Here is a 25,627-nt window from a genome sequence, read left to right as displayed (position 1 = left end):
GTGAACGTCTACGTGTTGGGAAGAACGTTTCTCGTTCTGGCCAGAGAACTTTGCATCAACGCTCCTGCTATAGGTATTTGAGCTCCACTTTACTCTGTTTACTGTGAGTCGTGTTATAAAAAGGCTGAATCAGGTGTGTCATACCTTTCACATATTGTAAAAACCAGAAATGTTCACTATAGATTTAATAACAGGGAAAAGAAGCTGGAGGATGTCTGCTGGTAAATTATTAAAGAAGTTTAAATCCCCTCAAATGAAAAGCTGTATACACTCATTTATCCCTTCATGCAGTATACCTGTTGAACTTCTCTGTAGCGCATGGCAATCATAGCCAATCATATAACAGCAACTCACTGCATTTATGTTAGGCAGCTCAGATTCACAGAATGGTCCAAACGTAGGAAAATGTCTAGATAGCAGCAGATCTCTGGGCAAAAATGCCTCGTTGATGTCAAAAAGGACAGCTAGACTTCTTCACGCTGATAGAAGGGCAACAGAAACTCAAATAACCACTCATTACAGCCAGGGAAGAGCATCTCTGGAGTACAACATGTCAAACCTTGTAGCATATGGACTTCACAGCAGCAGACCACACCAGGTGTCACATCTGTGGGTTAAGAACTGGGAACTGAGGCTGTAATTCACACAGGCTCAACAAAATTAGACCATAGAAGGTCAGGAAAACGGCCCAGTCTGCTCAGGTTTGATTTGTGCTGCGACATTTGGATGGTAGAGTCGGAATTTGGTATAAAGAACATGAAAGCGGGGACTGATTTGTATCAGCGGATCAGGCTGGCAGTGGTGTAATGTAATGAGAGGTTATCCTCATGGGTGTGGAGCTGACAGCAACTGCATGACAACAACTGCTCAATATGGACCAAGCTCTGTGAGGAATGTTTGCACCAACTTTGTTGAATCTTTGCAGACATGCATGGAGAGGGTCCAGCCCAGAACTAGAAGATAAAGTGGCGAGTGTATATTACACCTTTCTGTAAAAATATTATTTGTCAAGTGGCCATAAGAGTGAGTTATTTCTTCACACTGTTGAAAGCTCCTCCAGAGATTGAAACTTCCAGAACTGGGGAAAAACTGTGACGAGGTGGAGGGCGGTCACACCAAAATGTTTTATTCTAATTTTTCTGTTTTCCACACTTTATCTAATTATCTAATAAATAAAAATGGTCCTTGTTATTGTTTCTGAGAGCATCCTGTACTTTTTGTGAAGTACGGCATATTATTAGCCTATTAGACTCAAGAGTTTGACTTTTCTACATTTACAAAAACTCAAATGTGACCACCTTTGATTTTTGTAAGGCTGGTCTGGTCTGCAGCTACCTGGAAGATTATGAGCTCTGATGTCCTTAAATTGAACACGACGAGCCGTCCTGCCAAAGCAGAAGTGCATTAATATTAACTATAATGTACCAAATATTTTGGGAAACTGTCAAAGAAAATCACTGGTTTAGGCTTTGCTTTCCTCGTGCATAGCTTTGCATTTCCATTATAGTGTTTTGCCAGCGTTAATGTAACTGTGCTGTCTGTTAAATGCACTATGCAGTTTATTTAGTAGGAAATGAATCCAAATCCTCACTTGGAAAAAGAGGCAGAACCCTTATCAGTCCTCAAATCTGTGCCTGCAAGACTCCATGCAAGTGAGGTAGAAACCTAATGTGTAGTTCCCACTTTAGTTACCAGAGGGCGCTGCTGCCCCTCAAATCCCCCACTCCCTCACCCAGATCCCATAAGATGTCACATGTGCGGCTTTCTCACATTATAACCTTTATATTTCGGCAGGTGTATAAGCATTCTTGTACAGAACACATCTGCTCATCAACAGCATCAAGCTGTTAACAGATAAATTGTATTTTACAAAAAGACACAACGTTTCTGAGGCCGTCCTCTGAAGTGCAAAACGACTCTGTTCTTGACACGATTTCTACTTTTTTTTTTTTCTGCATTAGAATCGAACACTACATAAAGTTTGCTCCTCAGGTGATATTGCTGCCTGGACTATAGTAACAACATTGTATATAGACTTGCAATTACACAATTTGAAGCAGACCCTACTTGTTCCAGTTCTGGAGCTCAGCTTGATTACATAACCACAGGTCACTGTATTAATGTTGTTCCTACAGCAGCCGCAGCCCTTGAAAAAAACAAGCTTCTGAGCGAATAACGTTAAATCAGCATTTAAATAAAAAAATAACATTAAATTAAATAAGATAAAACAGCTCCGTCGCTTTTAAAATAGTCTCTTATAGAACTAACCAGGCCATTTAGTGTGACATTACTCAAGTGTCTTTTAATGCTACATTACTTTGAAGGTTGGGAGGCAGCGATAGACCCAATTTCCCATCAGCAGTCCAGAGCAGCTTATGCATAGAACACAAGCTCGGGGATCTGTCCTCCCTGTACTCCAGTCCCGTTGGTGCTGTCGGAGGAGCACTGGAACTGAAACGTGACCTTCCCGCACTGCACCTCCGTCATGCCCTCCTGGCCGAAGTAGCTCAGCTCATTCCCGTCCAGGACGGCGCTCACTGTGTAGAACGCGTCCTGCTCCACCTGAACGGGATGCTCGAACCACACCGGGAACGTGCTGCTCGAGCCGTCCGACACAAACTTTGTCAGGTTCTGCGCCAGGATCACCCCCTGTCTCTTAAGCTCGATTTTGACGCTGTACTCGGCTTTGCCGCCGCTCGACCCGTACAGGCCCAAACCGGCAATAAAGATCCGCTTGTCCACAGCAAACTGGATGCTGTCGCACCGGCCGCGGTAGCGCCACTGGTTGCTCCGGTAGGCCGAGGACTGGAAGCGGTGGCACCTCTGAGGAGCCAAGCCCTTCCTGGGATTCAGAGGGAAGTCTAGTTGGGGCTTTTTAGCCGCAGTGTACCACAGGAAGACATTGTGCGTCTCCTCCAGTGTCAGGATGTCCGACTGCGCAGCACCGTTTGCAAATTCGTCCAGGCTCATGGTGGGGATGCGCACCAAGAACAGCGCCTTACCCAGTACCTCTCTTTTGTTGCGAGTGGTTGGCCCCAAACCCTGTCTCTTGCATTCTGCCGTGGCCCAGTTCATGACCGCCTCAAACACCACCACTTCTTTGGTGTTGAGGGTCTCCCGCCGCAAGATGATGTCCAGCGTCTGCAGGTCGATCTCACAGAAGCCCTCCGAGCACAGCGCGAGCTCGGCCTGCGCGTCGATTACTTCCCAGCAGCGCTGCGTCAGCTCGGGCTCCTCAAACAGGCGGCTCTGAGAGAGCAGCACACAGGCATTCTTGGCCTCCAGGCTGGTCTCCAGGAAGGTGACGCAGGCCTTGGCCAGTGCAGGGACGATGTACTTTTTGGCAGCATACAGGGTGGCCAGCACCGTGTCTGCCTCCAGGTCGATCTCATCGCTGTACAAGTACCTGGGAGAAAGAAAAGAGCCTTAAATGTACAGAAATCAGACTGGCTGACAGATGATATGCTGACTAAGAAGATACAGCGATGAACACATTTAAGTGACTCTGGCTCCACGTTTCTTCTTCTTCCTACTGTATCAAGAGACTCGGCAAACAAAAAAGGGAATTCTTTTCCTTCCCAAAGAAGATTATATAACACCATTATACATAATCCTACCGTTTTCCAGAAAGTCTGCAGAGCAACAATCTGTGCTACGCTTTTAGCCAGCGCTACTGAATGAGCAACAAAGGCATGTTATTTATAACTACTAGTGTGCATAAAGGCAAACTGTCAGGATGAGGAAAAGAAGGGGGGGGGGAATGTTGCCAGTCGAACAAAGAGCGCTGAGAAAACCAGCAATTACAGAGCACCGCGCCGCTGCCACGGCTCTCTGGTGCTCCCAGCATTTTGGCATCTGCTTAGCTTTGGATGAGTAATAATATGCTTTGAAGTGACACTGACTGTGCTTGTCATCTCAGCTTCTGCTTGGCTGTGCGAAGGGATGGTGAGTGGCTTACTTCAGCAGAATTAGAAAAGCAGCAGGTTCCACATCTGGAATATGGATCTCAGACTCCTCCTCCGCCAGATCGCTGTAAAACATGGCACAGAAGACGGAGCTTCCCACGGCCAGCACGTACTGGGAGGGGAGGAGACGGATGCGTCAGAGAAACCAGAGGAGCTCGTCTTTCACAAGTTCAACACTAGAGCCGATATATTACCTTGCATTGTCCTCGGAGCTCGTATTTAAATTTAAAGCTCAAATATCAACATTAGTTAAGTTAGTGCGTAAGCTTCCCGTCTTTCTCTGGTTTGCAGCGATTTTTCCGAGATGCGCTCCTTACCTTGTGTGCGGGAAGCTTCTGCGAGGCCCCCAAGGGCCCGACAATGAAGTGGACATCAGCCATCAGCTCATTGTTAAACATCAAGGCGTTCCTAAAAACAGAGCAGGTTTCACAAGTAAGCCTCAACTATTGTATAACATCAAGTCCTCCCACACTGCTTTTGCCTAGAGACACTGGTTATTTTCATAGATTTAGGGAGGATGCAGGGGAAAAAAGAGGACTACCCTCTTGTTGTTTTCTCACTTTATCCCTCAGCCTCGAAAATGTCAGCTCATTGGGATCTATGGAAAGTTCCCCAGAGTGCTTGGTGACATTTTTAAAATGTCTTGTTTTGGCAGATCAACAGTTCAAACTCAAGTGGGATTTGTTTACTGCCAGAATAAATTAAAGAGATTAAAGAACGGTAGGAGCAAATAAGTAAAACAAACAAAAGCTCATGTTGGTTTAGATAGACGCTCCAACAGTAAATCAGTTTTCTAGAAACTTGTCAACGTGTGCTCCAAAGTAAAAGTAAAGCGAGCATGAGCGATCCTCACAGCAGTGATTTTCGTGCACTTTGCTGCTGCCAGCTTCCGTGTTAATACACCGAGTCAAAGCGGCTGTCATTACTCTGACAGCGACTCTTTCGCACTGCGATCGGGCTTTTTGCGCACAGATCAGGCGGATAATTGTCCTCTGTGTTTCTGGAGTTACCTCTCTCGGAGCGTGGGGTGGCAGCACTGCCAGCTGGGTGGGTCTACGTTGTTGTTGTTGATGTTTTGCTGGGTGGTCGGGGTGGTCGCCGCGCTCCCTCCGCCGCCGGCGCTGCTCCCGCTGGCCTGGCACACCTGCAGCTCCTTGGTCTTCTCCGCGTCAGCCACCGTAGTGCCGTTGGCCAGGTTGGTGTTGTTAGCGGGGTACAACTCCGCAGCCATCTTCTTCTCCTGCTGCTTTTTCTTGCTCGACAGGGACAGAGTCAGGATCTCATAACATAGCGGCAGCCGGCCCGGCAGCTTGGTTACCTTCTTGGACTTTTTCAGTGTTTCTGGAAGTAGCAGCAAATAAGTCAAACACCTCATGATCCGGCCATGATGGAGCAACCTGCAGTCTGCCGTTGGCATCTGCACGAGCAGCCGATCTTCTGGGTTTTTTCCTCCTCCCTCTCTCTCTCGCTGTCTCTTTAATACCCGGTGCAATAAACTGCTGTCGGGCTCGACATGAAGCTTGTCGCTGCGGTGAATTGAGTATTTTTCTTTTTTTCTCTTTCCTGTGCGGTCCGGTTCCTACAACGCCGGTTTCAAACGGCACCGACAGCGAAGTTTACGCGACAGCATCTAAATATCCCCCCAGGCCCACTGCTGTCCGTTTCCACGTCCACTCGCAACTTTCGACCTCAAACACTTGTTTTTTTCCCCCGTTCCTCGGCGGTCAGCTCATCCTCTCCGAGCGCACAAATGTCCGCGAAGCTTCGCTTGTTTTCTCCCTTTTCCAGCGAGTGGGTAATCCGGATAGTCGCAGCTGGTAGTCAAATCCAGCCTATTTTATTCCCACCCCGCCTCTGCGTTAATCCTCACGCACATTTCTCTCCCGATTTGTTTTCCCCCTTTTTCTCCGAATCGGCTGTAGACCGACACGAAGCCAGCTACGATGTTCCGCTGCTGCCGAGGTAAATAATCATTTGTCGGGAGTTTTTAAGCTCCGCTCGGTTTTTTCGCCCCCCCCCCCCCTCATTTTTTTTTTTTACTCCTCCCCGCCTCCCCCTCCTCCTTATTTTTGGTCGACTCTCCATGAACGCCCAGGGCCCGCCGAGGACCAATAACAATCACGCACCGCGCTGACGTGAGGCCAAAGAGGCCCCTCCCTCACTAGCTCCGCAGAGTGCGTCACAGGACAGACGCTCTGATCTCTCCTCCTCAGAGGAGGAGCAGGGCTGGAGTGAAAGACAATACACACCAGGGGGACAACATAAGTAACCCCCCCAACCCCCCACCTATGCAGACACACACTTCTGTTTAGGACGACCCCTACAGATGTGTCTTTGTGTTCCCGTGTGGTTAATAAGTGACTTAAAATTTGTTTGATGCCATTGGAGTCACTCTGTGGCAGTCCTGGGACTTTTGTCTTTGTGCGCTTTTTTTTGTCAGTTTTGCATCCCATTTGTATAAGTCTTTGGTCATTTTTAAAACATCTTTTATTAGACATTTTGTATATATTTATAGTTTTACATTTTTTTTTGTGCGTCCCATTTGCCAGTGTTGATTTCATTTTATATTTCTTTGGTTGTTTTCTCTCTGTGGTCATTTTTTGTCTGAAGATCATGCATTAAACCTGTAGGCTGACAAGTTGTTTGTTCCTCTGCACAGTTAACAAGAATTGCTCCTCATAGGACAGTGGTCACATTTTAGATTAACTTGCTTGAGTGTTGTGCAGTACTGCAGATTTTGGTGTTTATCCTATACAGAGTAAATGCAGGGCCAGTATTGCTGATGCTTTTAACTCATAAAGGCAGTTTATGTAGGGGAGAGCGGCGTGTCATGATTAATAAGATGAATCATCATCAATTGGCAAATTCTGAACACATTTTAATGACCGCTGAATCCGTAGAGTGTCAGAATGTAGTACAGTAGTACATTTAGTTACATTTTCATTTCTAAAAAATATTTATTTTACACAATTCAGTGGGCTACACACTGAACTCAGAGGATAGAAACAAGGTATCGATCCTACCTCGCTGGTAATGATCTGATACCAATACAGCCTTGCTATCAATGCTATTGATACCCCCATCATTCACCTATTGTTCATTTTACAAACACTTTTGTCCTCGTTGTTCAATTTCTTCCAAATTTTTAAGGATACACTTCAAACTATTCTACATATGCCAGATATGGCACGTTTTTGGCTAACAGCTCTTTGGGAAACACCTTGTTGGTGCAAAAATACTATTTTTATGCCTGTCAAACTGACAGTGATAACAGTGACTGTATTATCTGTATTTCTTTTTTTAGTAATTGCTTAATTAATTCTGTTTAGTTACATTAATAACATTGTAAGTACAGTGATAAATAAAACCATTACTTACCCTGCATCAGTGTTTATTCAGTTATCCTTTTCTGACAAAATCAAGCAGTAAGTAATTAAAAACTAATGCACGAAGGCAACAACGATGATGAAATGGATTTAAACATTCGTCAACAAAAGGAAACGAGATGAAAATATTGTAGATGAGATCTAATTAGAACTAATGAAGTTGTGTAGGTAGGCGGGATGGGTTTGGAAGTGTTCCAATCAGAAGTAATAACCTTGTGCAGTAAGGTTAGTCACGCACATTTGATCTGGCCCCCGGGAAACGGTACAATTAGCTTCCATCCTCCCCGTTTCTCATGAAAATGAAGCAAAATGTCAGCGTTTCAGAGGAAAAGAACGATGCACACGTTTCACATTTGATTTCAAGGAAAAAACTTTAACACTTTATATTATTTAACTGACTCAACTTTAGTTTTAGTCTACTATAGTCAACTAAAACAAAAAAATTAGATGCCTAAATTATGCCTGCAACAAAATCAAAATTAACAGTGCCTTGCAGTATATCAATATAAAGTGTCTAACAAACTAGTATAAATGTAACAGTATTAGCAAAACTTTCTGTTTGTTTGCTACATTGTAAATTCCTAAAAGCTGCTTGACGTCTAATTCTGGTCATTTGTGAAGTAAGTGATCAAACCAACAGCACGATATCATGTACGGCGATTTAGCTTCAGTGGAGTTGAAGACCAGAAAATGATTTATGAAATTTTATTAGGCTTTAGGTCGCACTGTAGTGCTGCCGTCTTGTACTGTCGTTCATCAATCACACACAGAAGGATTTATTAGAGAGACGGAGTCCTGTACCCAGAGTAACACAAACTAGAATAGAGAGCCATTGCAGTTTTGGGGGTTGAGGGAAGGGTGCAGCTTCCCCATGACTGAATGATAACACTTTAATGCTATTCATGAAGCCCTGCTCCCACATTTGATTGAAAGGAGCAAGTTCGCGGCCCTTCTCTGGGGGTGGTCGAAGTAATTTGGGGGAATAGAGGCGAGGCAGGTTGAGGTAAAGTGGCTACACGAAAAAGGTAAACTACAGCACTCCATCACAGAAAGACTCCTGGGCTGTTTGAGCATCACAGATTGATTATATTCAACGGTGAAAGAGGATTTGGGCTGTTTTTTTTTTTTTTCTTAAACAACCTATTTTAACAGCCTGGTTTTGAGTTTACAGACACCGAGTAAAAAGTTGGAGCAGTGATGGCCAGCTCTGCACACGTATCATTACACGGTGCAGAGGGGGGAAGGGATCAGCCTGGATCTTATTACCAGCTGGCTCTACCAGCTTTCCACTGGGCTGCTCTTTAAACAGAGCCTCTGACTTCAAAAGGTATTTGACACAGTCGGGGCACAAAACTCGACTTTTAGTCTTCAGGCTACAGTGGGAACCGGATTTCTCCTCATTTGAGTTTTAAACTGGATTTCAGAGCATGGTAAAATCATTTTTCACAATAAAAAGCGACTAAAGGCAAACGGGCCACCTGCCAGGCAGTTTCATGGTAAAAGCAGGTGGTCGTGATGTTTTTAAAAAGTATTTCGCATAAAGTTTATGACATACAAAACTGTACAAGTCTCTCAGAGACAGAAGAAGCGAGCAGAAAGTTTAAGGAGTGAGCTTGCGATTGGATGATTGCCCATCCAAATCCTTTCGCCAGCTGAGAAAATGTGGATGGAGTCGCTGAATGAGAAACAGGCTGCTTCGAGGTGCACTCAAGCTAAATGCTAATCCTCCAGTCCTCCAGTGGAGCTAATTAGCAGCCAGCAGTCAGAAACTGGTTTTAGTGGGAAGCTCACAGGTGGTAGTAAGTTGAGATCTGGATGTGTTTCAGGCTGGATTTTGGTCATTTTTTTTTCCCTTTTCTTTTTTTTTCTTTTGGCCTAAGAGAGGAAAAGTGTACTCGCTCTGGCATTTTGGTCTGTTTACTGTTCACACAAACCAGGGCTTGTAAACAAAAATCCATGGGCACGCGAGCAGCAGTTTATTGGACAGAGCTCTGGCTAAAGTGCCATCAGGAGAGGCCTCTGGCTCCATGGTTGGAGAGAAGCTGAATTAAACTTGAGCACAGTGGCCTTGACTTTCCCGCAGTTTATCTTCTCCAATCAGTCAAACACGAAACAAATGTTAAATAGGATACTTACACTCATAAACTGTGTAGCGTGCTGCAGTTGCTTTAGATTACATACAGGAGCTGCTCATTCCTCAGAAAGGTGATGGGCAGTATCATCAAATCACCTTTGAAAAATAGCAGCTGAGGTATCAACAACAACAATGATGTCAGGTTAGGAGGCAAAGGTGAAGGGCATCATAGATGACGATGAAGCATGAAACAGGATGGTGGCATCTCCTCACAGAGCTGCGCATGATCATCAGGCATGAGCACATTTAGTTCACAACCTTCAAAATTAGCTCCTTAACGTCAAACAGTCAAACAACCCTGAAGTCTTTTGTGCGTTCCACCCAGTGTGAGAAAAAGTCTTCTCTTTGATTGGCCTACAGCTTCAGATTAGGCTCATCTAAAATATTCACTTCAGTTCAATTTTAGTTTTATTAATATAGCTTCAAATCACAGCAAAAATCACCTCAAGGGGCTTTATAAAGGCCGTATCAAAAAGAATCTTTTTCAAACGGTTATATATTTTTAAAGTGGTGCACACAGAAGCTTGAAATGAATTTAAAATAAATGTCTGAATGTAAAGTTTTACTGTTAGCTGTGTTGTAAGGTAACCTCCCTGCATAATATAGAGAAAATCCCACCAATCAGATGACACCTTATGAACAAGCACTTGGCGACAGTGAGAAGGAAAAACTCCCTTCTAACAGGAATAAGCCTCCAGGAGAACCAGGCGCAGGGAGGGGCGGCCATCTGCCATGACCGTCTGAGGGGGGAGGGAGACAGGACGAGAGACACACTGTGGAACAGAGTCAGAGATTATAAATAATGAATGAATGTGGTGTATAAACAAAATGAATCACAAAAAGGAAACGTTTTGTTCACTAACAGAATATCGTTTTTTGTTTCACTGTAAAAATCAGAAATTATAGTAGAAACAAGAACTTTGTCATTTTAATTGTTTATCTATGTTTTTACTTTGGCATATTATGAATGGAGATGAGGGCATAGAAAACCTGAATGGTTCCTTGATGCTATACTATGAACTGTGGATGTATAGCGTCCACAGTGTTGCATTATTATGTTGACTTTGAGAACTCGGCTGTACCAAAGAAAAGTACAGTGGGGGGAGTACAGAGGCATTGTTGTACATTTTTAAGGCTGTCCTTGTGATTAACTTGGGGGAAAAAAAAAACTTTCCTTTTGCCACCAGACCCGTGCCTTTATATTCCCCGTTTTGCCCAAATGCTGGAATTTGGCGATAAGACCCGCGAGGTCTCCATGACGGCGCTGCGTCTGGTGCAGAGGATGAAGAGGGACTGGATGCACACGGGGCGAAGGCCGTCGGGACTCTGTGGAGCAGGTAACTACAAGCTGAAGCAGCACTGGGTATCTTCTTCAATTCGCAGGAGGGGTGCTGGTAGCAGCCCCGAGGCTCTGAGCAGCGGGACTGAAAATCTGAGGAAAGAAAGTGATTAATGCTCTCTGCTGGAAAGTCAAGGTGCCCTTAATCAAGATGCTTTAACCTCAGTTTCTCAGAGAGCCGATCAGTGACCGGAACGCTTTGTTACATGTTTTAGTGCAGTACAAGAGGCTCATTCTCTCTGACAGGGAATAATAAAAGAAATTTTAATTTTGCCACATTTTCCTGGTGACTTGATCAGTGTGATAAGGAAGTGAATGTAAGCAGATGCACTCATGGGGCAGCTATAGATCAGTGTAAGAAGGGCTGCATGCACCTTCAGAGCTCTAACACAAGGATGTATCTGACTGCTATATTTTGACAGAAAGCAGTGGTTCCCAGGTTCACACTGTGCATGCTTACACTACTAATTATGACTAATTTTTACCATGAGATTTGTTCCGTGCACTTAAGCCCTCCTGGCCTTTGATGCTTGGAGGCTCACACACAAACAGTTTATTTCTCTCGCTGTCTGGGTTATCGTGTTATCACGACATGATTCCCAGGTTAGGCAGCCTGAGCTGAAAGATGCCTGTCAGCACGAGTTGTTTCATAGAAACTTGTCTTCCTGCCAGTTTTAGTGGTTTTCAGCATTTTTTTCTAAATGCTGAGAACGTCTCTGTATAAGCTTTATGTCTTAGCATCCCACTCTTCCAACTACATGAAGATTTTTGGTTGCAAACGCGATACCTGTCTGTTAACTCTCCAAAGAGAGCTGTAAAACCTGTCCAGAGTGATGTGTTTGGAAAGTGTCAAATCTTCCCACAGCGCTTTTAACATATTAGAAGGTTTTTGGCAGTGTCTAACACGATAACTCAAAAGGTTTTGAATGAATTCTCATAAAGCTTTGTAGGGGTGTAGAGTGGGGTCATGTTACCAACCCATTAACATTTGGCTCACATCCACCAACATCTTCCAGGTCAACCTTTTTAAATTCGATCCCAAAATGTTTTATATCTATAAAGTATTGTTAAGAGAAGCAGAATGAGCTGCCTGTATAGTTATTAATATACTGTAGTATAATATTATCTAATAAGGTTATTCATGTCTAGTTATTTACAAATCAATAGCTATTACCCATGAAAAGTAAATCTGTCATGTTGCCTTTATCTGATTTTTACTGCACTACAAACTTCTTAAGGTATGTTTTTAAAAAACAAAGAAAAATAAATGAATATATACAAATTACAATAGTCTTCCCTTAAAAGTAAATACTGCCCAGAGAGTTAGTGCAGGTTTGTGCTCTCTGACCGCTTCTTGTTTTATTTGCACTTGTTTCATTTCAGCTTAATGTGAGAGTCTTTGCTGTCGTTTGCGTTCGAGCTGGTTTCTCCTCTCTCTGCTCTTGATTTTACTGTCGGTGTACTCGTCACACGTGAGTAGTGGAGGAGATTTGACGCTGGTGACAAAGGATAACAGTTGTGTTAGTGCACTGGGATGAAAACTTCCAAACAAGTGTGAACTCCAACAGTACAGACGAAAAGTGGGAGATAAAGAGAGCTCTGTTGTTGGAGCTCTGTTGCCTGAAGCATGAAGAACGTGTTGTTGTAGCAGGAGGGAAATGCCTCCAACTTCTGAGTCTTTGCTGTTGGCTAACTCTGCGCTAGTCTACTTCTCCCCTTAGCAGCTGCTGCACTCCTGCTGACATGCAGCACAGTACACAGAGCAATGTAGACCTGAAGTGCGTCGATCCGCTCTGGATACCCCATCTAGCTTTTGAGGCACTATTGGACTGATACCTGGTCCAAATATCAGAACGGTGCTGGACAGTTAATAAATGATACATGATTCAGTTACTTTTCTAAGTTCACAAAGTCATTTCAGTTAGTTTTAAGTTTTTAAAAGTCCAGTTTTTATCTTTCAGCTCTAAATGCTGATGGGGGTAGTGTAATCACCCCGCCGGGTGTGGACACGATAACTTGGTCGAGTCTTGGTGACCCTGACCTCAAGGTCAAGGTTAGAGGTCAGGTTTTCTGAAAACTCTAAGTTTTCAATGGAGCTTGAAAAGAAAAGCGACTGAACCTCTTTAAGTTCATGAAGATGTTTCACGCCTTATCTGAGAAGCTTCTGGAGTTGATTGCAATGACTCAAGTGCAAAGTCACCGATGATTTTCAGATTGACACCATAGGTGCAGTCTTATAAAATGAGAACATTAGATTATATTAACCAAAGACGAGCATCGTTTATTCACGGGTGCTGCACGCTAACAGTCAGCTGCACCTCTCGCAGTGTTTGCAGCCTTGCTGAGTGTTCCTACTGTGGATCTTTTGGTCACCTGCCAGTGAAACCTGTGGGAAAGCCGATCCTGCCAGCACCTGTCTAAGCTGGCTGCAGCGTGTGAGGTTTTGGTTTCCCACCAGGTACGTCATCGTCTTTACGGGACTTTGGTGGTGCAGTTTATATTAAACAGCTGAACTCAAAGGCCTTCCTTCCTTATTGTGTTGTGATTGCTACAAAGCCCAGTACATTGAGGCTTTGTGCATTACCTGCTAAGACGTCCTGAAATCGAATCGCCGCCTTCTGCTGCTCCCTGCATGTTTACTCCCATGGTTTCAGTTTTCATCTTTCTCTGTTACTCTGCTGGATTACCTTAATATTTAATTACTCATCATAAATCTTTGAGAAGGAAACACTCAAATGGAAGAAGGAAAAGTTTGTTCCTAAATATGATGCAAATATCACTGTTGACGGTTTTAAACATATGCAAAAAAAAGTTTGTGCCAGGAGAGACGAGTTTATAAGTTGCTTCTTGTGATTTCAAGGGCAAAGAGCTTGTGAATGCGAAGCGATGAATGTATTCAGCAAGGAAAACTTGCAAATCTGAAGTCGTGTGGTTTTTAAGGTAATGGCGATGAAAAATGTTTGAGAAAGTCCTCAGCGGAGCTAAAAAGCCACCACTTCACTCCTCAAGGCTGTTAGAAGTGTGCATGTGGAAGTGGAAGCACGCATCTATCTTTTAACAGGCTCTTGAGCGAGGCAAGTCTAATGACAGTTACATAACTGTTCCCCTTCAAGGCTCACACTGCAATTCATTGCATAATATTAGCGTTGTTGTTTCTCCTTTTTTTAATGTGGGGGTGGATTTGTTGGCTCTGAGGTGCCCCCGTCTTGTTGGCTCCTCTTCACTGTTTAAGGTGCACATCTAAAAGTGCCTAAAACCATAAGCGCATAACTTTTTTTTTTTTTTTAGTGTTTAGTCACATCTCGGCCTTTTCTCTAATCATACACGGACACACGTTTTGTTATTGCTTCTGTGCAGATTCTGGTTAAATCTCATCCCTGTGTGTGTTTGCTTGTTTGTTTCCAGCCCTTCTTGTAGCTGCTCGACTACATGACTTTCGGCGCACTGTCAAAGAAATAGTCAACATCGTCAAAGTGTGCGAATCCACGCTGAGAAAAAGGTGGGCGATCAAAGTTTGTGATTTGGTAGAAAATCCCGGCTGTGGAGGCTCGAAGTTTATGGGATTTGTCTGTTTTTGCCAAAATGAGCAGCAGAAGTTCCTTCTTTAAAAGTTCTGCTGGTCCAGATGATCAGCCCAGATGTTTAGTTGGATCTTAATTACCTAACTTATCTTTTGCCTTGTAACGCCACTTTGCGTTAGACTGACAGAGTTTGAGGACACGCCGACCAGCCAGCTCACCATCGAGGAGTTCATGAAGGTGGATCTGGACCAAGAGTGTGACCCGCCCTGCTACACAGCCGGACTAAAGAAGAAGAAAGCCCAGCAGGTGTTTTTCCACACAAACCTCAGCCTTCAATTCACCCCAATTAATGTGCCATAGCATTAGAAACGCACATGCGCATCAATTCTGATCAACTCAATTACTCATGAAATGACCCATTCATCCCTCCACAGGGAATATTAAAATTTCATCCTTTATTATCTTGATGGTGACATACAGCCCTCAGGCTTTCCCCAATAATGGATGAAGGGTATTAACCTCTAAACTAACAGCATCAGTGTTGTCGGTGTCCTCACACTTTGTGGGCTCTGTAAAAGGCCATCGTGCTCTTTTTAAGGCATTGTCCCACATACTTGTTGCTTTAACAGATAACAGGAGACATGCCTGATGATTTAGGGGTGAGTGCGTGTAGAATATATCTGGTGCCTAATTTTCAGGTCTTAAATTCCATATAGCTTCTGTACTTCAGTGGTTTTGGGGGTTTAAAAGTCCTTTTTTCCCCACTCACCATTATTTGAGTAAAAAGTATTTCACAATAGAAGTTTTACTTTGCTTTATTCCTTCTAGTATTCTAAAGGGATTTTGCACAACAAAAAATGGACTGACCTGCAAGCAGAGCTAATGAAACTTGAGCTAACTGCATGCGACTCCCATTCATCATACATGGCGTGATGATTACTCATTGCAGAGGTTAACGTCTTCATTTTTCTGTCTAATGCCAGCCTTCAAGAGGAATCACCTCACTCTTGGGACATTTCCACAGCGTGACGTCTGGCCAGCCTGCCATTTAATTAAATACAATGTGATTGTAAGGCTGGAAAATGTTACTTTAAAAAAGGCCGATGAAATGAAGTTAACATGTGAAGGTGTCGTATTGGGCTCATGATTGAAGACGACCAGCTCGTTAATCGGAGATGAAAAAGGCTTTATTACTTGAAAGGCTGTTACTGCATTAACCCAGTTCAGGTGACACTTCGTACTAGGATTTATCATAATCATGATTTGAAAAATGAAATCTGAGTATTCTCCATATCAATATTGTTGATGTTTGATGAATGCGGTGGCGATTTCTGTTAAAAATTAGGTATCATTAAAAAGAGTCGTTGCTTTCTGGAGACGTTTACAGCAGTTTGTTCATTCTTGGCCACAAAAACTGTAAACTGTAGCCTGACAGCAGCAAATTCTCAAGATCTTGGGTTTTTCTTTGTGGAAACTGACAGATGGGCTTCAGAGAGTCGGAGCGTACTTGTTTTTCACCCGGCTTTAACAAACAAAAGCTGTGAGATGTGGCCAAAAGTTAAAAAGTGGTAATTTTTTTTTTACTGATCTGACTTTACTGGTGGAGCTTTTGCCCAGTAATGAGCTGACCTTTCTCATGCCATAATGTAAAAAAGAGGAAACATTGGAGTTAATGTAAAAGCTTTGTGAAAGTACTCACAGAGTGCTGTTCTTTAGTCGAGTCTCACACCAGCAACATCAAATCAAACTCACGCACGTTATACACCGGGGAGGAAAAAGCACTCTGAGAGCAAAGGGTGCTGCCGTCAACCACCCCAGAGCCCTCGTGTTATAACCTTCTTTTATTCTAAGAGGTTTTATTCAGCGATCGTTTCACCCTGTAGCCACTATTAGAGAGGAAGCTACTTTCATTGTCTCATCCAAACCCTCTCTTTTCTCTCCCTCGCTGTAGCTGGAGATTGAGATCAAGAAAAAAATGGATGACGTCGAAGGTATGAATGTCTCGTCGCTGTCTGTTTGCCACCACAGACACAAAGTCCTGGCTCAAGTTTCTTTTATTTTGTTAAGTTTTCAGAAAAGTTTGTGTGTTGAAGATGGACATTTGGTTACATGTTGTTGTTGTTTTCTTGTTGGTGTTTGTTGACCTCGACTAAAAGCAGATCAGTGTTGGATGTGGTTAAAGCAAAGAAAACATAAATAGAGGACATGATTTAGGCTCCGTACAACTTGTAATTAACCTTGCATTATGTTACACTGCTAACATATTGTGCTGTAATTATGGGACTATGAGAAATATAATTGAATGGGTTAGCCTAGAAAGCCCTAGAGAATCACGCAATCTAAGTCTTTATGGAAGAGTTCCTTTGACATTGTTTTACACCTTCAACAGGTGAAATTCAGGAATACCAGGAAGAAATAGATGCAGAGCTGGAGAGCAGCAGACCCAAACTAAGAGGAGTGTACGCTGCCTATGCTAAGGGAGGTGAGTGATTTCAGAAACCCTTCTCATGTCCTCAGCTGTTTATGTGCTGGGGTAAACAAGACCTTGCTCTGCTCCACGCAGGGTTTTCTGGAGGTTTGGGAGGTTTTTAGTGGTGGACCTTTCAGTGACTGAACACTGCTGCTTGCTTATGTTGGCTAATGCATATTTTTTTTGCAGCAGCACTGTATGTATGGAGTGTTTTTTAAAAGCCTGAGAATCCAGACAGTGTGACCAACTAAAGTCTGATTTGCTGTCCATATTCTTCCGAGGTTGTACTCTGGTATGTCAGGAGACAGGTTTGCTCTGGAGCTTTGGCTCTGTGGTAAAAAATGCAAATCCCAATTTTCACAGGGACAGTTTGAATTTGACCTCTAAGGAAATATCTTAATAGGAAATAATATCTTATACTGCTGGAAAGCCTTAAACGGTGCCACATTTGTAAGTAAAATCCATTGTTCAGCAAGGTTGAGTATGTGGGTTGTGACCATGAAACACTTGCCAAACAGTTTATTCTGCTATTTGTTGGGTTTGTTTGTTGGATTGGATGATTGAAGTCCGAAGAAACGAGACATACGGGCGTTTAACAAGCTGGGACCTCAGTAGCATGTGGAGGAACCGTACACTGCCACAGCAGCCTGGTACCACCTGATCATACTGGTCAGCAGCTGTGAGTGTAGCATTGTTACAACAAAGAAATAACTGAGCAGACACAAATGTCTTTTCTTTCTGTGCTACGTTTATTTATATTTATGTTCCCACTCATAACTTGTTACCATTCTATAAGTTTATTTAGTTCTTTATTGGCGTCTCATTGTTGTATGATGGTGAGCAGACCACAGTGGATTTATTGCCAGGGGCCCTAGTTAAAGAGGGTTTTATTTATTTATTTATTTATTTATTCATATTATATTCTTTGTATAGACCTTAAACTCATGTTTAAGGTGCATGAGTTGAGTTTGTGGTGCAGTATTAAGGTTAAACGTGATATTTGAGTGACGCAGGCCTGAAAAGCCAACTATGAAGGCACTACATTCTGTATTGAAGATAAAACCATTGACCTTGGATTATAATAAAATAACCATTTAAAAAATGGCACCATGACCGGTCTGGAGCTAAGGATAGAAAAGCTGTCTCTCGGCATTTTGTCTGTTAAACAGTGTTTGAGCGTTTAGCTGCTAGTGCGGCTACCGATTTGCAAGCGAACATCTCGTAGCGTGAATTCTGAACACCGAGCCGACGTGTCAGCGAGTGAATGCAGCAGCAATAATAGAAGCTGCTGCTGATTAGGTTGAGTGGGACGCCCAAATCCAGATATCAGAGGGGAAACACCGCTGCGTTAATGCGGGATGACGCTTTTATTTGTCTTTCTGTCGCTCACTCGGGCAGGACGAGAACTCTGAGCTGCTGTTTGTGAAAGGCCCACACAGGCCCACCCAGGAAAAATAAGACACAGCAGACTGCACTCCCTGTTGCTCTCACCCTTTATCTCTTTCTACCTTTGGCTCTTTATCTCAGCCTCAGTCTGTCTTTCTTCCTCGCACACAAACAAGCCCCAGTATCCCTCTGTTTCTACGCAGTGGGGGGGTCGCAGGTCTGTCACTGATTTCAGGCATGTTGTTCTTCCAGCTGCCGTGACGCTTTCAAATCCGGCAGCAGTTCATTTCTTCTCAGACCGAGTTGATTTCCCGATTTGAGGTCTCGAGCCTGTGAGGGGACATTTTAATTATGGCTGATTAAAGGACACATTTTAATTAGGTAGCAGGACAGCCACAACTATGATCCCAATTACTTTGTCAGAATATGAATATTTATCACCATTCCATCTTCTGCGACTCGGGAAGCCGAATAAATTCCCTGCACTTGTGGGATTTTAGATCAGTATCTTGACCCTTTAACTGCTGTGGCTGCTTTCAGTGTGCTGGAAAATGTGGGTTTGTTTTTTTCCACTAAATTATGTTTAATTTGAAAACTCTAACTATGGTGTACAATTATGCAGTCTTATTAATCTTCAGGGAATACTCAGGAGTTACGAACTACATAAAATGAAGCAAAGTAAAAGTGGGAATTTTTTCAAGGACAGATGTTTTATTTTATTTTATTGTGAGTCTGAGAATTAAACAAGTCACCTGCCGGTTATTATAGCATTATAACTGCATCCCTATATGCTGTTAAGCTGACACACATGAATGGTTGTTTCAGTCGCCTTGTCCAGACACGTTTGTGTGTTTACATTTTAATAAACATGGTGACAAAAGTTAAAAGCTTTCAGTGTGTTGTTTATCGTCCAATTATCTAAATAGCTTAGCATAAAGACTTTGCACACAAAGTGGTAAATGAATGACACATCCCCACGTTTGTCCTGCTCCACAGATTTGGAAAATGATGACAAAAACAACATTCTCTCCATGTCATCGAAGCTGGTGGACGACGAGGAACCAGAAGACGAAGATGAGCTTCGAGCTGTGGCCAAGCACTTTGGCAAAGACCTTAACGAGCTCACACTGGAGGCTCTGATAAAACTGGAGCAGAAGAGACCAGAAGACGAGGAGGGGAACCAGGAGCAAGAGGACGACGGGGACTTCCCACAGAGAAAAGCCCCATCGCTGGCGTTCCTCCTGGGATCGATGCCCTCATCAGCCACACTGGGCCTCTCAGAGTCCATCAGCAGCTGTGTCACAGACGAGAAGGAGAACGGTAAGTACAAGTTATTTATCATCTTGGAATAGCTCCATCCTTTTTCTTTATTTATTTGCAACATCGGACATGAGATTATTGCTGATTTCTGTTATAATCTCATTTGTTTGTCGTGTCAAGTTTCGTATGCGACCAACATTTTAGATTTATTTTCTTTAACCTTATTTGTTCCTGCCTTGTTACACTGCATTTAATGTGCCATAAAAATGATCCAAGACAAGTAGAAGCTTAATAAACCCTGACTGTGCAAACAGTAGTTTAAAAAGCAATTTGAAGACGGCGGTGCGTTTAAGACGAGACGTCAGGCATTATATCGTCTGCCTCAGCAAACGTCTTTATAAAAGCAGGTGTACCCTTGAGAATGATCTGATTCAGAGTGCTGCAGTGATATCATTCATCCTTGACTGTGTCTCGTACGTTCAGTATCACCATAATAATCCATAATCATGTTAAAGGATGCTCTCTCAGGTTTAATTGCAGTAATTAACTGGGCTCTATGAATGAAATAGGCTGTGCTGTGTTTGAAATGTCTCCTGTTCTGCGTTACCTTTTCTTTTCGAATGTGTGGGAGGATGTGTTTGCTATATGTCTGAACCCTCGAGGACACTGGAGATCAAAAATGTTCATGTTGTTGTAGTGTTTTGTTTATTTGAGGGACTTTGAACCATTTCTCTCCAGAAACGACATTTAAACATGTTTATTTGGATAATTTTGCACTCCCGATTTTCATTTTTGAGCCGTGCCTGTTATTTTTATTTTTTTTTCTTATTTGTTTATTTTTTTTAGAAGTGATATTGAGCCAAGTTAGTCTCCTGGTCTTTTCTGACACTTCTAGTCATCATCTGCATTGTCACAGTCTGGCTGAGGCAGACTGTATGGAGTGAGGAAGGGGACCCAAGTGCAGACACGCAAAGCGATAACTTTTAACAGAAAGCGATATATTTATAGTGGATGATGAATAAGTACAAAACAAAAGACAAAATCAATGACAACGCTAAACTAAACCCTAAACTGGGAGGAAACCTGGAAGAATGGAAAACCTGACAAGAATACGTGAATACCTGGAAACATGACGTGAACTTAGCAGACGACCTGAACACGAATGACTGGAAACACACAGACTAAATGCAAACATGAGGTGATCAGAGGAAGTGGAAACACCCGGGGAAACGGCTGATAAGAATGAACATAACGACGCCACCGGGGGGGGGGGGAGTAAAACCAAACACGCTGAACAAAGGAACACAAGACCTCTTCAAAATAAAACAGGAAACATAATGACATGACAACAAGAACTTGACAACACAAGACACGCAGACATGAAACACATGAAGGTGAGGGAGACTTAACACAGGGGTTGAATACACAAGGGGGATCTAATAACAAAGAATTATAATGGCAACCTAGGCATAATAGAAATGAACGTAGAAAACCTAAAGGACATAAAAATAAAGCATGTGTACTCCAAACTGAACTTTTTGTCGGTGACACGAACACTTTTCCACCTTTAGTTCAGCATGAATACTTGAATCTGTTGCTGAAATAATTTCAGCCAGTTTATTTTTGCAGCTTCTGTTTAGAAATTATAAAGTCTTTATAAAACTTGTCTGTGTTATAAAGTCTTTCACATGTAAAAGCCTGGTTCTGCTGGAGGTCTCTTCCTGTTAAAAGGGAGTTTTTCCTTCCCACTCTTGCCAAAGTGCTTCTTCAAAGAGGATCATTTGATTGCTGGGGTTTTTCTCTCGATCATTGCAGCATCTTTATTTTACAATATAAACCTCGTTGCAACTGTTGTTGTGATCTAATGCTATATAAATAAAATTAAATAGAATTAAAACTAAACTACTCGAGTGTTCTCCAGTATTCATGAAAAAAGAGCCAACAGATCATACATCTGATTACACCCTCAGTCAATTTGACTTATTAACAGTTTCAAAAATAAACCATTACAGGAATCCATCATACATTGTGTGTAATTACTTAATTACACGAGTAGGATGCACTGCACCCCCACCCCTTCTTAGCTGGGTGCACAGAGGTGTTGATGGATGCAGTGTAATGGTGCCATGATGCTGCATCTGTTCTGATGTAAAAGCCTGTTTTTACAGCTCTGAATGGGAGGACGGGGGAGTCATGAGAGGCTAAGAGTGGAAGGTGAAGTGTTTTGATTGATTGGGGGGGTAGGAGAGGTTATGACGTGGCTTTATGTTCAGAGAACATCATGCACCTTAAAGGTCAGAAGGTTTGAATCTCAGCAGAAGCTTTTTTGTGACCATAAATATTGACCTAGGTCCCCTTTAAAAGTCATTTCTGAGACTTTTTCTCGACAAATGCTCTTAAATTTTTACATTTATTTCCCTGAACAGCACTTAAGACCAAGTACCCTTTAAATGTCAAGTTTTGGTGGGGCCAAAGAGGATAGCCAACTGTCTGTGATTCATATTGTTAAGAATAGGGATTGACCAAAGGGTTGTAACACATTAAAAAATCATGGCTTTATATTCACCTCTGTTTTGGAACAGTGGCTTGATATAGTAGGAAAAGCAAAATAAATGTGTAAATTATGTTTTATTTTGAAAACTTAAAACTTGGCTCAGTGATGGAGTAGCAGGTAAATTCACCTTGGGTGTAACAGAGCCCCGATTCAAGAGTGGGACGGGACACAAACCCAGCCTCATGAATCACAAACTATTGCACTCCTAGTATCTGTCTGGCCTGGATAAATGGGAGGGTTACATTAGGAATGCCATCCAGTGTAAAATCTGTACCCAATCAACAGATCCATCCTGATGAGGAGGAATTAAAGGAGCAGCCAAAAGTACCGTGAAAACTCAAAACGGTAAAAAAGAATGCGGTTGGCTATAATACTTAATATAATAGTTAAGGGAATCAGATACTGCTCTTAAAAAAGAAACAAAACAAAACTTACTTGACTTGAACTACTTGGCCCAAATTGTCCATCTAGACTGTTTTTTGCTGGTTTGGGAGATAATGACATGTCGATCTTCTCTCAAATATAATGAAACTAAATGGTCTTTGCCTTGAGGCACTAAGAACTCAGAAGCACTATAAGTCTTTCCAGAAATTTCAACCCTGTTGGGGAAAAATCCATAAACCTTGTGTATTTTTGTGTAGTTTCTTACTACCAAACTACAATCGGCATGAGAGAGGCTTGTTGTGCTTTTCTCCAAAACTGGACAACTCGGCACGAAACAATCTAGCTGGATAAAAAGCTTCTCGGGCAAAAGGGAGTGTTAAATTTCACAGTGGACTTTCCTTTTAAATGAAACATTAAAGTCAGCAGGGCAAATACAGTTTTAGATTGTAAAGATGGGAACACCAAGTGGGAACCTCCACGGCCGAACAAATGAAGTGCCAAAAACTGCAGCTCCACTAACTCACACTTGAGACAGTCAGTCCTTAGAGTTAAAATACCCAACTTTACAGCTCTGAAGAGTTGGTTGGCCTCTATGGATAGTTTCTTGTGTCATAACAACCATTAATAACCATGCAGAACATGATTTACTTTTTATAAATCATCATCTGGTTACTGGATAATTTAGTTGTACATGTACATTGAGCTGGCTGCCACTGCAACTCTGGAGTCACTGAACTGGACCTCTGACATGTGTGTGCTATAGGTTAGAAATATCTTCTTGAATTATTCTTGTATCGAACTTTGCACTCCAGTTTTGGGTAGTGAATTCTTTTATTTTAAGTTTTAGCACTAATTTACAAATGTGAGTGTCAGGCGTTTTATATTGTAAGGTAGGCCCTACAATAATAAACACAGAGAAAAACCGAACAATCATATGACCCCCTATGAGCAAGCACTTTGGCAAGAGTGGGAAGGAAAAACTCCCTTTTAACAGGAAGAAACCTCCGACAGAACCAGGCTCAGGGAGGGGCGGGGCCATCTGCTCCAACCGGTTGGGGTGAGAGAAGGAAGACAGGATAAAAGACATGCTGTGGAAGAGAGACAGAGATTAATAACAAGTACGATTCAGTGCAGAGAGGTCTGTTAACACATACTGAGTGAGAAAGTGGATTGAAGAGCAAGGTTGCTAGCATTAGCAGATAAGTTAGCACTCTACACTCAACCAAATTTGATTAATTCTGCCTCCAGTGAAACTAACGTGGTGGCTAAAGCGCAAAATGCTGCATTTAGAACCAATTTCATGGTGGATGTGCTTATCTCTTAGTCTGTCAGTAACACTGTCTTCCTCTCTCTTAGGACACACTCATCTTGGACAAATGAACTGAATAATTATGATTATTCATGAATAATGATTTGGAACGTGTTACATTTTTATTCAGTGCAAACTCCACTTAAGTAGCCATTAAATCACAGGATGCAAGTTAACGTGCAAGATTCATGAAGATCGCACGTCTGCCACTTTAAAAGCTAATCATGCTAGCACGATAGCATTCAGGTCGGAAGTTTGAGATATCTGACGGATGAACATCTGCACAAAACTCATGTTTTTCAGATGTTTTTCCATCTGGGCTTAATTGGAGCATTGACGGAGCATCAACACCATCTGTACTGTTAGACTGAAGAGTAGGCTTATTGTACAGTCAGCAGTTCTCTGTGTTGGTAGATATAAGTAACTTTAGAGAGCTAATATCTCAGCTTGAACAAAATAATGTCAACACTTTTCATTACCCTGTTTTGAGACTTCTACATCAGTAAGATTCTCCATTTTTATTATTTCACAATACATTCTTTAAGCAATAAATTGCAAAAAAGTGGAAGAATGCTTGATGGTAGCAAATATGTTACAAATTAAAGTTCATGTAAGAAAAATATATTTAATTCTTGTGACTTTTCAGAAGGTTCAGGGCATGAACTCTATTATCATGAAAATATAATTTTCTGGCAGCTATTTCATGGTTCAGGCTTTTTCATGGTTAATGGAGAAGATTAATTAACAAAAAGATGAACATTTTCTAAGAATTTCGTCCACGGTTGGTTCCACAAGCTTTTGTGAAACATGGCCCATTTTCAGAAATGTGGAGAAGACTCCACTACATGTCTAAAATGTAAATGAAGTGCCTGTGGCTGTGATACATGAAGATTATCACCTTAAACACATGAACACAATCTGAATATTTGTGGTCCATGAGAAGGTCTCCATAGCTTGGGTCAAACCAGCCATTAACCTGATGAAGACGTCCCCAATAATCCCACTGATGTCATCCTATCGTGGGGAAATCTGCGACCGTGGTGAGGTTCAGAGTGAGAAAAGCCACAACTGCAGTGAATTACAGCGCTCTGAATCATAAGCGCTTATGTTAATTGTAAATGTGTCTCCGTCTTTATTGGCTTTGTTATGGAGTGACGTTAGTTTGAGTCATCTTACTCGATTATTGTCGCGAGGCTCATCGGATGTGGCCATGAATGACAAAGTTGCCATTAAAAATGAAAAATGGGGCATGATTGAAGGGTTTAATGGTTGGCTGGTGGGAGTGGAGGCTGACCTCAGCGGGGAGCTGTGTGATTACAGGGGAGGCGTTCAGTCCCTGGGGTCTGTGTCCTTCTTTCGGGTTACTCTGGAGGTTTAAATACTTTAACAGTGTTACAAACCGTCATTTGTGGCAGTGGTTTTCAGACTTGATTTGACTCTTACACAAGATCCACACCAAAATCTGTGCTGTTTGTGCGTTTTCTGTCCCCGTTTCTGCTTCCACAGTTGACCTTATTTAATCACGTGATTTGCAAAAACAAAATAAACTTAACCTCCACCATGTTTACTGTGCTGCTGTTGGATTTAAAAATACTGCCTGAAAGCGACCTGTCATGCTTTTACTCTGTAATTAGTCTAATTAGTATAATTTTGTGATGCCATTGAGATACAGCGAAAGGGAGGGGAAAAAACATCCTGATTTCTGGGTTTCGGGTGTTTGCCAATGTTTGACACGGTGTAGATGTATGTGTGACTGCTGCGTGTAGACTTACATACACAAATGTGACGTAATTACTGTGTTAGCCGAAAGCTCTCCATCATGTAGCTCTTTGTTTTTTGTTTGGAGGCCTGTTACTTGGAGGTGGACACACACAGAGGTTTAGTGAATGCAGGCTGGTCCTGGTTCATCTGAGGCTTTG

General features: G+C 42.4%; 2 protein-coding genes across 4 annotated transcripts in view; one reads left to right on the top strand and one right to left on the bottom strand.

Moving 5' to 3' along the window:
* Positions 1 to 25,627, top strand: part of LOC113012693 (transcription factor IIIB 90 kDa subunit-like) — a 134,642-nt gene that overhangs the window by 28,982 nt on the left and 80,033 nt on the right. For all 3 annotated transcript variants that reach the window (XM_026152993.1, XM_026152992.1, XM_026152994.1), the window contains 7 exons: positions 1 to 73; positions 10,673 to 10,822; positions 14,230 to 14,323; positions 14,525 to 14,651; positions 16,297 to 16,336; positions 16,735 to 16,827; positions 19,198 to 19,521. In XM_026152993.1, coding sequence (XP_026008778.1) covers positions 1 to 73; positions 10,673 to 10,822; positions 14,230 to 14,323; positions 14,525 to 14,651; positions 16,297 to 16,336; positions 16,735 to 16,827; positions 19,198 to 19,521 — 901 coding nt within the window. The remainder of the gene's footprint in view (positions 74 to 10,672; positions 10,823 to 14,229; positions 14,324 to 14,524; positions 14,652 to 16,296; positions 16,337 to 16,734; positions 16,828 to 19,197; positions 19,522 to 25,627) is intronic.
* LOC113012695 (BTB/POZ domain-containing protein 6-B-like) lies at positions 1,555 to 5,976 on the bottom strand. Its single transcript, XM_026152995.1, has 4 exons — positions 4,976 to 5,976; positions 4,283 to 4,373; positions 3,959 to 4,077; positions 1,555 to 3,406 (listed from the first exon to the last, which is right to left on the bottom strand). The coding sequence occupies exons 1-4, from the start codon at positions 5,380 to 5,382 to the stop codon at positions 2,374 to 2,376; spliced, it is 1,650 nt and encodes a 549-aa protein (XP_026008780.1). The 5' UTR covers positions 5,383 to 5,976; the 3' UTR covers positions 1,555 to 2,373.

The sequence above is a fragment of the Astatotilapia calliptera genome, chromosome 19 (genome assembly GCF_900246225.1).
Source record: "Astatotilapia calliptera chromosome 19, fAstCal1.2, whole genome shotgun sequence".
NCBI classification, from domain to species: domain Eukaryota; kingdom Metazoa; phylum Chordata; class Actinopteri; order Cichliformes; family Cichlidae; genus Astatotilapia; species Astatotilapia calliptera.
This window is presented reverse-complemented; position numbering and strand designations above follow the sequence as displayed.

Coding starts and splice junctions, on each gene's coding strand:
- LOC113012695 (XM_026152995.1), bottom strand. CDS start 5,382: ATGCCAACGGCAGACTGCAGGTTGCTCCATCATGGCCGGATCATGAGG. Junction 4,374..4,975: donor CACCCCACGCTCCGAGAGAG/GTAACTCCAGAA, acceptor CTCTGTTTTTAG/GAACGCCTTGATGTTTAACA. Junction 4,078..4,282: donor AGAAGCTTCCCGCACACAAG/GTAAGGAGCGCA, acceptor CTCCCCTCCCAG/TACGTGCTGGCCGTGGGAAG.